At 43.9% G+C, this 14,115-nt stretch overlaps 2 protein-coding genes across 5 annotated transcripts in view; one reads left to right on the top strand and one right to left on the bottom strand.

Moving 5' to 3' along the window:
• Positions 1 to 14,115, top strand: part of LOC143766085 (coilin-like) — an 833,506-nt gene that overhangs the window by 342,687 nt on the left and 476,704 nt on the right. The gene's annotated exons all lie outside the window — the stretch shown is intronic.
• The window catches only part of LOC143766083 (snRNA-activating protein complex subunit 4-like), a 34,344-nt gene that overhangs the window by 7,216 nt on the left and 13,013 nt on the right, over positions 1 to 14,115 (bottom strand). For 3 of the 4 annotated variants that reach the window (XR_013213519.1, XR_013213520.1, XR_013213521.1), the window contains 6 exons: positions 11,890 to 11,971; positions 11,256 to 11,360; positions 9,585 to 9,657; positions 9,036 to 9,198; positions 8,398 to 8,545; positions 7,393 to 7,719 (listed from right to left, as the gene is read on the bottom strand). Coding sequence is in view for 1 of the 4 variants with exons in the window: in XM_077253468.1 (XP_077109583.1) it covers positions 9,036 to 9,198; positions 9,585 to 9,657; positions 11,256 to 11,360; positions 11,890 to 11,971 (423 nt within the window). In the remaining 3 variants the exon portion in view is untranslated. Of the gene's footprint in view, positions 1 to 7,392; positions 7,720 to 8,397; positions 8,546 to 9,035; positions 9,199 to 9,584; positions 9,658 to 11,255; positions 11,361 to 11,889; positions 11,972 to 14,115 lie in introns of those variants that run through there. The other variant, XM_077253468.1, reaches the window with a different exon arrangement.

Consider the following 14,115-nt stretch of genomic DNA (forward strand, 5'->3'; position numbering starts at 1 on the left):
GGTTGGGGCTAAAATTAGGGTTAGGGTTGGGGCTAAAGTTAGGGTTGGGGCTAAAGTTAGGGTTAGAGTTGGGATTAGGGTTAGGGTTTGGATTAGGGTTGGTATTAGGGTTACGTTTGGGATTAGGGTTGGGATTAGGGATACGTGTGGGATTAGGGTTGGGATTAGGGTTAGGGTTGGGATTAGGGTTAGGTTTGAGGTTAGGGTTGAGATTAGGGTTAGGGGTGTGTTGGATTTAGGGTTTTGATTAGGGTTATGGTTAGGGTTGAGATTAGGGCCGTTTTGGGGTTTGGGTTGTGATTATCGTTAGGGTTGTGAATAGGATTATGGATCGGGTTGAGATTAGGGTTAGGGGTGTGTTGGAGTTAGGGTTGGAGTTAGAATTGGGGGGTTTCCACTGTTTAGGTACATCAGGGGGTCTCCAAACACGACAGCCAATTTTGCGCTAAAAAAGTCAAATGGTGCTCCCTCCCTTCTGAGCTCTGCCGTGCGCCCAAACAGTGGTTTACCCCCACATATGGGGTACCAGCATACTCAGGACAAATTGGAGAACAAATATTGGTGTCCAATTTCTCTTGTTACCCTTGTGAAAATAAAAATTTGGGGGCTAAAAAATCTTTTTTGTGGGAAAAAAATATATTTTTTATTTTCACTACTCTGCATTATAAACTTCTGTGAAGCACTTGGGCATTCAAAGTTCTCACCACATATCTAGATAAGTTCCTTGGGGGGTCTATTTTCCAAAATGGGGTCACTTGTTGGGGGTTTCTACTGTTTAGGTACATTAGGGGTCTGCAAACGCAACATAACGCCAGCAGAAAATTCTATCAAAGTCTGCATTCCAAAACGGCGCTCCTTCCCTTCCGATCTCAGCCATGCGCCCAAACAGTGGTTTACCCCCACATATGGGGTACCAGCATACTCAGGACAAATTGGACAACAACTTTTGGGGTCCAATTTCTCTTGTTACCCTTGTGAAAATAAAAACTTGGGGGCTAAAAAATCTTTTTTGTTAAAAAAAAATATATTTTTAATTTTCACGACTCTGCATTATAAACTTCTGTGATGAACTTGGGCATTCACAGTTCTCACTACACATCTAGATAAGTTCCATGGGGGGTCTAGTTTCCAAAATGGGGTCACTTTTGGGGGGTTTGTACTGTTTAGGCACATCAGGGGCTCTCCAAACACGACATGGCATCCGATCTCCATTCCAGTCATTTTTGCATTGAAAAGTCAAATGGCGCTCCTTTGCTTCCGAGCTCAGCCATGCGCCCAAACAGTGGTTTACCCCCACATATGGGGTGTCGGCGTACTCAGGACAAATTGTACAACAACTTCTGGGGTCCATTTTCTCCTGTTACCCTTGGTAAAATAAAAATTTGGAGGCAAAAAGATCATTTTTGTAGAAAAAATGCGATTTTTTTTATTTTTATTTTCACGGCTCTACGTTATAAACTTCTGTGAAGCACCTGGGGGTTTAAAGTGCTCACCACACATCTAGATAAGTTCCTTAAGGGGTCTAGTTTCCAAAATGGTGTCATTTGTGGGGGGTTTCCACTGTTTAGGCACATCAGGGGCTCTCCAAACGTGACATGGCGTCCGATCTCAATTCCAGCCAATTCTACATTGAAAAAGTAAAACGACACTCCTCTTCCAAGATCTGCGATGCGCCCAAAGAGTGGTTTACCTCCAAATATGGGGTATCGACGTACTCAGGAGAAATTGCACAACAACTTTTGTGGTCTAATTTCTCCTGTTACCCTTGTGAAAATAAGAATTTGTGTGCGAAAAAATCATTTTTGTGAAAACAAATGCGATTTTTTTATTTTCACGGCTCTACGTTATAAACTTCTGTGAAGCACTTGGGGGTTCAAAGTGCTCACCACACATCTAGATAAGTTCCTTAAGGGGTCTAGTTTCCAAAATGGTGTCACTTGTGGGGGGTTTCCACTGTTTAGGCACATTAGGGGCTCTCCAAACGCGACATGGCGTCCAATCTCAATTCCAGCCAATTCTGCATTGAAACAGTCAAACGGTGCTCCTTCACTTCCAAGCTCTGCGGTGCGCCCAAACAGTGGTTTACCTCCACATATGGAGTATCGGCGTACTCAGGAGAAATTGCCAAACAAAATTTGTGGTTAAATTTCTGTTTTTACACTTGTGAAAATTAAAAAAAATGGTTCTGAAGTAAAATGTTTGCAAAAAAAAGTTAAATGTTCATTTTTTTCTTCCACATTGTTTCAGTTCCTGTGAAGTACGTAAAGGGTTAATAAACTTCTTGAATGTGGTTTTGAGCAGCTTGAGGGGTGCAGTTTTTAGAATGGTGTCACACTTGGTTATTTTCTATCATAGACCCCTCAAAATGACTTCAAAGGTGATGTGGTCCCTAAAAAAAAAAATGGTGTTGTAAAAATGAGAAATTGCTGGTCAACTTTTAACCCTTATAACTCCCTAACAAAAAAAAATGTTGTTTCCAAAATTGTGCTGATGTAAAGTGGACATGTGGGAAATGTTATTTATTAACTATTTTGTGTGACATATCTCTCTGATTTAAGGGCATAAAAATACAAAGCTTGAAAATTGCAAAATGTTAAAAATTTTCGCCATATTTCCCTTTTTTTCATAAATAATCGCAAGTAATATCAAAGAAATGTTACCACTAACTTGAAATACAATATGTCACGAAAAAACAATCTCAGAATCAGCGGGATCCGATAAAGCGGTCCAGAGTTATAACCTCTTAAAGTGACAGTGGTCAGAATTGTAAAAATTGGCTCGGTCATTAAGTACCAAATTGGCTCTGTCACTAAGGGGTTAAAAAAATTTGAACATTTAACTTTTAAAATTTTTTTTTACTTCAGATCCAATTTGTTTTATCTTACCAAGGGTAACAGGAGATATTGGACCACAAAAGTCGTTGTACAATTTGTCCTGAGTACGCCGATACCCCATATGTTGGGGTAAACCATTGTTTGGGCACATGGCAGAGCTCGGAAGGGAAGGAGCGCCATTTGACTTTTCAATGCAAGATTTGCTGGAATTGAGATCGGAACCCATGTCGCGATTGGAGAGCCCCTGACGTGCCTAAACAGTGGAAACCCCCACAAGTGACACCATTTTGGAAAGTAGACCCCCTAAGGAACTTATCTAGATGTGTGGTGAGCACTTTGAACCTCCAAGTGCTTCACAGAAGTTTACAATGTAGAGCTGTAAAAAAAATTCATATTAATTTTCACAAAAAATGATCTTTTCGCTCCAAATTTTTTATTTTCCCAAGGGTAACAGGATAAATTGGACCCCAAAAGTTGTTGTGCAATTTGTCCTGAGTACGCTGATACTTCATATATGGGGATAAACCACTGTTTGAGCGCATGTCAGAGCTCGGAAGGGAAGGAGCGCCGTTTGACTTTTCAATGCAAAATTGGCTGGAATTGGGATCGGAACCCATGTCGCGTTTGGAGAGCCCCTGACGTGCCTAAACAGTGGAAACCCCCCACAAGTGACCCCATTTTGGAAAGAAGACCCCCTAAGGAACTTATCTAGATGTGTGGTGAGCACTTTTAACCCCCAATTGTTTCACTAAAGTTTAGAATGTAGCGCCGTGGAAATTAAAAAATCATTTTTTCTTTCCACAAAATGATGTTTTAGCCCGCAATTTTTTTTTCCCCAAGGGTAACAGGAGAAATTGGACCACAAAAGTTGTTGTCCAATTTGTCCTGAGTACGCTGATACCCCATACATGGGGGGAAACCACTGTTTAAGCACACGGCAGAGCTCGGAAGGAAAGGAGCGCTGTTTGAAATGCAGACTTAGATGGATTGGTCTGCAGGCGTCATGTTGCATTTGCAGAGTCCCTGATGTACCTAAACAGTAGAAACCCCCCACAAGTGACCCCATATTGGAAACTACACCCCCCAAGGAACTTATCTAGATGTGTTGTGAGAACTTTGAACCAACAAGCGTTTCATTACAGTTTATAACGCAGAGCCGTGAAAATAAAAAATATTTTTTTTTCCACGAAAATGATATTATAGCCCCCACATTTTTTTTCCCCAAGGGTAACAGGAGAAATTGGACCACAAAAGTTGTTGTCCAATTTCTGCTGAGTACGCTGATACCCCATATATGGGGGGGAACGACTGTTTGGCGCACGGCAGAGCTCGGAAGGGAAGGAGCACTGCTCAAAGCAGAATTGGCTGGAATTGAGATCGGACGCCATGTCGCGTTTGGAGAGCCCCTGATGTGCCTAAACAGTGGAAACCCCCCAATTCTAACTGAAACCCAAACCCTAACCCCAACCCTAACCCCAGCCCTAACCCCAGCCCTAACCCCAGCCCTAACCCTAATGGGAAAATGGAAATAAATACATTTTTTAAAATTTTATTAATTTTTCCCTAACTAAGAAGGGGATGAATGGGGGTTTGATTTACTTTTATAGCGTTTTTTTGGCGGATTTTTATGATTGGCAGCCATTACACACTAAAAGATGCTTTTTATTGGAAAAAATAGTTTTTGCATCACCACATTTTGAGAGCTATAATTTATCCATATTTTGGCCCACAGAGTCATGTGAGATCTTGTTTTTTGCGGGACGAGTTAACGTTTTTATTGGTAACATTTTCGGGCACATGACATTTTTTGATCGCTTTTTATTCCGATTTTTGGGAGGCGGAATGAACAAAAACTAGCAATTCCTGAAATTCTTTTAGGGGGGGGGGCGTTTATAGCGTTCCACGTGTGGTAAAATTGATAAAGCAGCTTTATTCTTCAGGTCAGTACGATTTCAGCGATACCTCATTTATATAATTTTTTTATGTTTTGGCGCTTTTACACAATAAAAACTATTTTATATTAAAAAAATAATTGTTTTTGCATCGCTTTATTCTGAGAGCTATAACTTTTTTATTTTTCTGCTGATTATGCTGTGTTGCGGCTCTTTTTTTGCGGGATAAGATGACGTTTTCAGCGGTACCATGGTTATTTATTTCCGTCTTTTTGATCGCGTGTTATTCCACTTTTTGTTCGCCTGTATGATAATAAAGCGTTGTTTTTTGCCTTGTTTTTTTTTTTTTGCGGTGTTCACTGAAGGGGTTAACTAGTGGGATAGTTTTATAGAGCGGGTCGTTACGGACGCGGCGATACCAAATATGTGTACTTTTATTGTTTTTTTATTTAGATAAAGGAATGTATTTATGGGAACAATTTTTTTTTCTTTATTTGGGGATTTTTTTATATTTTTTTATACATTCTATTTTTTTTTTTTTTTACTTTCTACTATTGTCCCAGGGTGGGACATCACTGTAGTAGATCAGATCGTTGATCTGACAGTGTGCATAGCACTCTGTCAGATCAACGATCTGACAGGCAGGTTTAGGTGGCTTTCCGGCGCCTGCTCTCAGCAGCTCTTGCAGGCGCCGGCAAGCCAGGTCATTTTATGACCCGGAAGGAGTCCCGCGGCCATCTTGGATCCGGGGACTCCTTCCAGATCACCGGAGCAACGCGATCTCATCGCGTTGCTCCGGTGGGAGAGCGCAGGGAGCCCCCGTCCCTGCGCGATCCCCCTCTATGCCGCTGTCACTACTGACAGCGGCATCAGAGGGGTTAAATGCCCGCGATCGGCGATAGCGCCGATCGTGGGCATTGCTGCGGTGTGTCAGCTGTCATATACAGCTGACACCCGCACCCGATCACCGCAGCGCTCAGTGTGAGACCGCGGTGATCGATGCGCCGTACTAGTACTGCGGCTGGCACAATTGCAGTGCCGGCAGCGCAGTACTAGTACGGCGCATGTCGCGAAGGGGTTAAAGAAGGAAATGTGGCTCTTATCTTACAGTTTTTCCCTTCCTCTAGTTCCAGAATGAGAGGCTGAACTGTATAAACAGTTTTTTCTAGTCTGTTACCATCTTACCTCTTGAAATGGAAATCCTAATTTTTAATGATTACCTTGAGTTAAAAAGTTACACTAGGTCTCATCCTACATTCTTCATTCCATGACTATTTTTAGGACCAGCTGATAAGGGTGATTCACTCTCTACTTTGCCTGGAAAAAAATGCTGTTACGTCTAAAAGAGGAGGTCGACTGTATTGAAATATGGACTATACATACTTTGGTTCATGAGATGTAAGAATACAATTATAGTGACGAGAAACATTCTTGGTCTCACTGACTTGTCGCCCCATCGGTTGTCTCCACTATGAGATAGACTTGCTGCCCGGCTCTCTGTGCTTCGGTAGTTCATGTGTGATGCTTGCATTTCACTCCTGCCGAATTTCTTGTTCATGTGTTAACAATGTACAGGTACAGTTTGGAGGAGCGTGTTTTCATTCTGAAAACTTATTGGAAAACAAAGTCCTTAAAGAGGTGTCAAAGTGAGTTTTTAAAGAAGTTTAGAGGTTGAAACCTGCTGTTCAAACCATGTATTGAAGCCTTCTTTGATGATAGAGTGCTCTCAAATGGACTGTGGCCACCAAAATCATATGATGTCACACTGCGCAGTAACAAACCAAAAATATTTCAGGCACTCAGAGAAAATATAGTGAGAAATTCAGGCTATGACCCCAAACGTCCTGCGGAATACATTCAACAATATGCAATGGCGCGTGAAGGCATGTTTGGATGCGAACATTGGACATTTTCAACACCTGCTTTAAAACATCAGTGTTAGGGCTAGCGGAACGCACTAAATGAATATATAGATTTTATTATGATAGATGCGTTCGCAGCCCGGGGTCCACCGTGCAGGAGAACCTGCTGCTAACAAATAGCGGAACTAAATGACGGTGTTAGCTAACTCTGTTACTTCACAGATCAGCCGTGAACTCAAAGCACTGCGCCGCTAGACTGCACAGAGGCACAGGCTAACTGCCTAAACAAGAGCAGTCAGTGGTCATCCATGCACACGAAACTCCTCGCCAGAGGTGCCAGCATTTAAGGGCTTATTTCGGCCAGGTCCCTGAATACCCAAGCATACAAACTCCTCGCCAGAGGTGCCAGCATTCTAGGGGCTTATTTCAGCCGGGTCCCTGAACACACTCATACAAGACCACACTGGCGCAAAGTACATAAATAAAGAGCAATACTAGCGCATGGCCGTGCGGCCATGCGAGCCTTAAATAGTAGCAGCACGTACAGGACCTTCCTGGAAGGACCAATGAGAGGCTGCCACAGAGCGTGAGCACCTACAGGACCTTAGCTGCAGTGTCTGATCATGTGACCCTCGATCTCCACTGAGAGATCTTACTCTGGGCATGCTCAGAACGAGAAAAGCAGGACTTAGTCCCAGAAGCGTCTGCTCGCCGCTGCCCAGCACTGACTTCAATGGCAGAAGCAGGAAAAGCAGCAGTAACTCTCTGTACAGAGTCAGACTGAGTGAGACGCTGGGACCGACGTCTCTGCTGAGCAGACTCCACTGCGGCAGAAGAATGGGAGACCGCAGCGGAGATGGCCCGAGATTCCCCCTGTGCAGAGGCGGGAACTCGACCCCTAACAATCAGTTTCTCATAAACCAAGGTATGTACATTCTAAATTTCAGTACAATAGATCATATCCTTTAGGAGTTACAGCAATTTTTCTGTGCAAAGTAGCGAGTGAATAACCCTAATGTGCATTTACTTCCAGTTTCAGACATATCTGATATGTGGCCAGAGAGGGATCCAGACATTTTGACCAGCGGTGATAGAGCAGCATGGAGTTTCTGCCTTCCATGAAATAGGCAACTGAAAAAAAATACATCATCAGATCCCAATTACGGCCTACGGGACCTCTGTGCCCATTAGTTGGGGGAACGGACTGACTATCCGATGTAGCCTTATGATTCTACCCCTAGGGATGATGTTGGGGGCTAAGGAAGGGAAGAATCCCCGATCATTTTATTTTTAGGTGAGATAAGCCGCTCCTAGAGCCATATGGCAGTGGCATTTTCCTCTTTCTTTGTTGAAAACACTTAGTCAAGTCGAGTGTTCCTGTATATGACGGAGTTTGGAGAGATCTCGGTTTTCCGTACAATAACAATCTTATGCCTATGGCCAACGTAAGGTAGGAATGCCCATATTATTAATATACACACATCCTAAAGGTAATGTGCCCGTAAAGCTTCCCAGCAAACAAGTACACAAGGCTTGCCAGCACTGCCAGACCCCTCGGAAACAAAATGGATGGTATTGTGTATAAGGATGCCAGATCCTGCTCCCTCAGAGAGTCAGGAAACCCCCATAGATATTAGAAGGTCAGCTCGTTCCATGCTGATAAAAACCAGCACCATGATCTTCTGAGGCCACATTACCATATCATTGAATATGCATGTCTGGAATATCCGATAACCTGGAACCTTGTAGGATGCCGGATTACTGCAGTTCCCGTGGCCACATGGATATATAAAGGAGTAACACACTCACTCTTGTGGTAAGGGATGTGCATTCCCACCCTCATCCTATGCACCAGATGCGTCAGCACCTCATCTTCTTCCTTAGTGAACTCTTTCCTTTTGAAATCTTTATTGTTGAGCTGGAACTGCTGGAGACACTGGAAGGCCGTTCTCCCTGTCTGCAAGGAGTTACACATGAGGCATCACTAAAACAAAACTGATAGTCTATGTAACTATACAGGAGTTATCACTTCCGCACCAAGAGGTGAAGGGCTCTGATGACGTGACGTCACATCTGCGCGACCTGCCGTGACATATGGACGATCGCCAGGCACGTCTTGTACTAGTGAATAGGACAGGTGCAGGAGCCCTGCATGACAGATATATATATACTAGATGGTGGCCCGATTCTAACACATCGGGTTCAAATTCCGCGCCAATTCGCGGCCGGACGGCGCCTGTCGCTGATTGTTCGCGTACTACGGGGCTTTCTCACATTTTTGGGAATGCAGGCACCTACTGTAGATGTTGGACCCGGGCACTTACTGTAGATGTTGGACTCGCGCACCTACTGTAGATGTTGGACTCGGGCACCTACTGTAGACGTTGGACTCGGGCACCAACTGTAGATGTTGGACTCATACCTGGATGTGAAGGTAACACACTCACCCTGAGCTCCTCGGCTATTTCTTCCCAGTGGACAAAGTTGTGTTCTTCTGTAATTTCTTGTAACTTTTTTGTTTCCTCTTCTCCCCAGTCCGCCTTGTTGATGTGAGTGCAGATCGTTCTGCCACATATTACTAAGCCTATCCGCATTGTGGACGCCTTCAAACTGAGAAGAGACACATTATAATGTCAGATCATCACTACGTTGGAGCGGTAATCGCTCGCCCACACAAGTGACTGGAGCTCCATGTGCCCCAATTATCAGACGGAGAGATTTGTTCTCCTGGATTACACACGTCCAACAGAACAAAACAGTTCGGTGTGATCCATCAGAAGCAGGAATACAAGGTATTCCCAGATGTATATTCCCATCCGGCACTGATGAAGCCCCCTTCACAGTAGGTCTTCCCCCCTATCAGCCTCTGCTACATATATCCCCACAGGCAGGCGACTCTGACATATACACATGTCTTCCTGTGACATAGGAGTATAATAAGGGTTTGCCAAATACTAAGATGGCCATCTAAGGACAGAAGCTGCAGGTTCACTTACAATGACGTTAGAAATCTTCTCCCAGTTGTGATCGTCGGTTCTCTTCCCCAACAGCGTTTCCTCTGGAAGTTGGCTGGAAAAAAAAGAAAAATGATAACATTTTTTTTTATTTAATAGGAATGAGATGTGATTACTTAAAAAACTAAAAATGATCTAAAAAGAAAAAAGGATTTTGGAATTCATGTCTATGTCGCCAATACAGCACCATGTAAGGAATTTGCAATGTTTGATACTTCCGATCAATGGAGATCTGGCTTTATACGGCCGCGCCAGTATCTCTGCACACCTGACTCAGAGCCAGAAAAACACAGAACTCAAAACTTTTTGAGGATTTTAAGTCAGAAACAGCACCCCTCCTGCCCATAGGCGGTGTTCAGAAATGAAGCTTAGCTGTCTCTGCCTAAAATTTTTCAAAAAGCAAAGTTGTGACTAAGTACAAAAGCTATATGGAAAAAAGAATGTGCCCCCCACATCCCACCTACACCTATAATCCATATTGTGCACCTGCAGGAGCTTTTCTCACCTCCCCTCCTACATCCATAGACATAATATGGAGTCGTCCCCTCTGCAGATATAACGGCTCCTGATCTTCTGGGAAGGATTTCTACAAGATTTTGGAGGAGTCTGTGGGAGTTTTAACCCTTCATCCAGAAGAGCATTTGTGGGGTCAGACCCTGATGTTGGGGGGAGGCCGGGGTCGTAATCTCTGCTCTTGGAAAGGGCTGAGGTCCGGGCTCTGTGCAGCCACTCGTGTTCTTCCACCCAACTTCCCTCTATGTCTGTACGGTCCTTGTGCACTGGGCACAATCATGGGGGACAGAAAAGGGTCTTCCCCAAACTGTTCCCACAAAGCTGGAGGCTACAATGGTCCACAATGTCTTGTGCTGAAGGATTAAGATTTCCCTTCACTGGGACTAAGGGGCCGAGGCCGCCCCAATAACAATCCCGTAGTGTTATCCTCCTCCACATCTGTACAGCGGCACAATACAGTCAGGGGGTAAAGTTCTCCTGGCATTCACCAAACCCAGGCTCCACCATCAGACGTCAGATAGAGAAGTGTGATCCGTCACTGCACAGAACACGTCTCCTCCAGAGTCCAGTGGTGGCAGCTTTACACCACTGCATCCAAAGCTCGGCATTGTGCTTTGTGATATAAGGCTGTATGTAGCTGCTTGGTCATGAAGCTCCCGGCGGGGGCGCTGTGTTTGTGTTGGTGTTATACCAGAGGAGATTTGAACTCACAGGTGATGGGGAGATAAGACTATAATAGAGAATAGACTTGTTACAGGACCACGCTGGTATCAGTGAGCTCTGCACCACCAGCCGTTCTGTCACATGTTAGTAAAGGCAGATGACATGGCGGGGGCAGAGGTTACACAGAGAGGGTGAGGGACCAGATGTTATACACTGGTGGTAATGGGGCCAAATAAAAGCCAAATTCAATAACCTACTTTTTTCCATATTGTGCAGATCCCTTGGAGCAGCTCCAAGAGAATCCTTGTATAATGACGAGCCAATCTGCGTTCTGACAGCCATGACGTGTATATTTTTTACATCTATGTTCCTTGTTTTGCTGGATGTTTTGCTGGATGAGTTGTAGAACTTTGTACAAAATGGAAACAAATGTAGAGTTGAGCGACTCTAAAAATATTAGCAAAATAAGTGACGTACTTGACACCACTGATCTCCTGCTCCACCTCTCGCATCTGCTTTGTAATCATTTTTTTGTCGGTGTCACATTTTGCAGTGTCGTGCTTGTGCTGCAGATATTCCAGCCTAAAAGGAAAGCGTTACATAAAGTAATAAAAGTTAAAACATGCCGTAAAAATGAGTTGGATTCCAAAATCCTCAATCTTTCCACTAATCAGAATCCAATCAGAATGGTCATAAATGGATTATTATTATCATAAATGGCATTGGAGAGGATATCCGTCAGTGCGTGAAGAAAAGAAAAAACATTTGTCTCTTACATAAAATCCACAGGAAAGGTTACGACTGTATGATCAATGGGTGAAGCACTGGGACCCCCACCGATCAACATGAAGTGCTTGGATTGGAAAGGTAGTGAGCAAGTGCGAGCACCGCTCCGACAGATAGAGATTGGCAGTGGTCGCACATGCTCATTTCCCTTCCATACAGGCAGCCTTGGAACGGTTCTTGTGAATAGAGAGGGTCCCAGGGGGTCAGACCCCCCATTAGTCATACTTCTAGTGATCCAAGTTTTTTATGGGAGAACCCCTTTACATGGACAGGCAACGTGGGTCTGAAATTCCCACACCAGATGGGTAGATCTGGAGGAACTTACTTGGACAATTTGGGCTCAAGGATCTTTTGTAAACTGTCACTCAAAACTGCTTTTCTTAACTCGCAAAGATCTGTACTCCTCCCTGTACGGTGGGCAAAATATTAGATTAGGTTCCTGCATTAAACACAGAAATCTTTCTGGCATTACTCTTTCAGTTGGTGCGATACTCAACTTTAGGAAGGAGGAAGACACATGTGGCGTCCATAAGGGATTGAATGTATGCAATATTGTAACTGAAGAAATCTGGAACTTTTTAATCTACTATATAATTGTCTAAGGGTCACTTCCGTCTTTCTGTCCGTCTTTCTGTCCGTCTTTCTGTCTGTCACGGAAATCCCAAGTCGCTGATTGGTCGCGGCAAAACGGCCATGACCAATCAGCGATGGGCACAGTCCGGCGGCAAAATGGCCGCTCCCTACTCCCCTGCCGTCAGTGCCCCCTCCATACTCCCCTCCAGTCAGCGCTCACACAGGGTTAATGGCAGCGTTAACAGACCGAGTTATGCCGCGGACTAACGCACTCCGTTAACGCTGCTATTAACCCTGTGTGACCAACTTTTTTACTATTGATGCTGCCTATGCAGCATCAATAGTAAAAAGATCTAATGTTAAAAATAATAAAAAAATAAAAAATCATTATATACTCACCCTCTGTCGGCCCCCGGATCCAGCCCAGGCCTTTCCTGCACCTCGCGATGCTCCGGTGACCGGTCCATGCATTGCGGTATTGCGAGATGATGACGTAGCGGTCTCGCGAGACCGCTACGTCATCATCTCACGAGACCGCAATGCACTCTTAGGACCGGAGCGTCGTGAGGAGCATCGGTAAACGCCTCGCCTGGATCCGGGGGGTCAACGGAAGGTGAGTATATAACTTTTTATTTTAATTCTTTTTTTAACAGGGATATGGTGCCCACATTGCTATATACTATGTGGGCTGTGTTATATACTGCGTGGGCTGTGTTATATACTACACCTCTGTGCTATATACTATGTGGGCTGTGCTATATACTAAGTGGCTGTGGTATAGATTACGTGGCTGGGCGATATACTACATCGCTGTGCTCTATACTAAGTGGCCTGTGTTATATACTGCATGGGCAGTGTTATATACTACGTCTCTGTGCTATATACTACGTGGCTGTGCTATATACTACGTGGCTGTTATATACTGCCTAGGCAGTGTTATATACTACGTCTCTGTGCTATATACTACGTGGCTGTGCAATATACTACGTGGCTGGGCAATATACTATGTGGGCTGTGTTATATACTACGTGGGCTGTGTTATACGCTACTTGGCTGTGCTATATTTCTCTGCTGTATCTGTGCATCATGAATCGTGGTATGTGTTAAAGAGGGGGGCCCACTAAGACTCTTTCGCCCTGGGCCCGCAAAAACCTGGGCTGTGCTATATACTACGTGGCTGTGTTATATACTATGTGGCTGTGCTATATACTTTGTGGGATGTGTTATATGCTACTTGGCTGTGCTATATTTCTCTGCTGTATCTGTACATCATGAATCGTGGTATGTGTTAAAGAGGGGGGCCCACGGAGACTCTTTCGCCCGGGGCCGTCAAAAACCTAGAGCCGACCCTGGCTTCACTGATTGTTCGCGGCCGGGCGTGACCAATCAGCGACAGGCGCAGTCCGCCCGCGAATTGGCGTGGAATTTAAACCATGCTTCGCTAATTGGTCGCGGCTGGCCGAATCCTGTGGATAAATTGCATTATTCTGAAAACTTCATTAAAAAAAACTACATACATATTCTGGAATACCCGATGCGTTAGAATCGGGCAACCATCTAGTGGATAAATAAAAGGTATATTTTACTCTACCATTGGACTGATCGCTGGAGAAACAAACAGTTTTTCGATATATATATATATATATATATATATATATATATATATATATATATATATATATATATATACACATATACACATACACACACAGTACAGACCAAAAGCTTGGACACACCTCATTTAAAGATTTTTCTGTATTTTCATGACTATGAAAATTGTACATTCACACTGAAGGCAACAAAACTATGAATTAACACATGTGGAATTATATACTTAACAAAAAAGTGTGAAACAACTGAAAATGTCTTATATTCTAGGTTGTTCAAAGTAACCACCTTTTGCTTTGTTGACTGCTTTGCACACTCTTCGCATTCTCTTGATGAGCTACAAGAGGTAGTCACCGGGAATGGTCTTCCA

The sequence above is a fragment of the Ranitomeya variabilis genome, chromosome 4, assembly GCF_051348905.1.
Source record: "Ranitomeya variabilis isolate aRanVar5 chromosome 4, aRanVar5.hap1, whole genome shotgun sequence".
NCBI lineage: Eukaryota > Metazoa > Chordata > Amphibia > Anura > Dendrobatidae > Ranitomeya > Ranitomeya variabilis.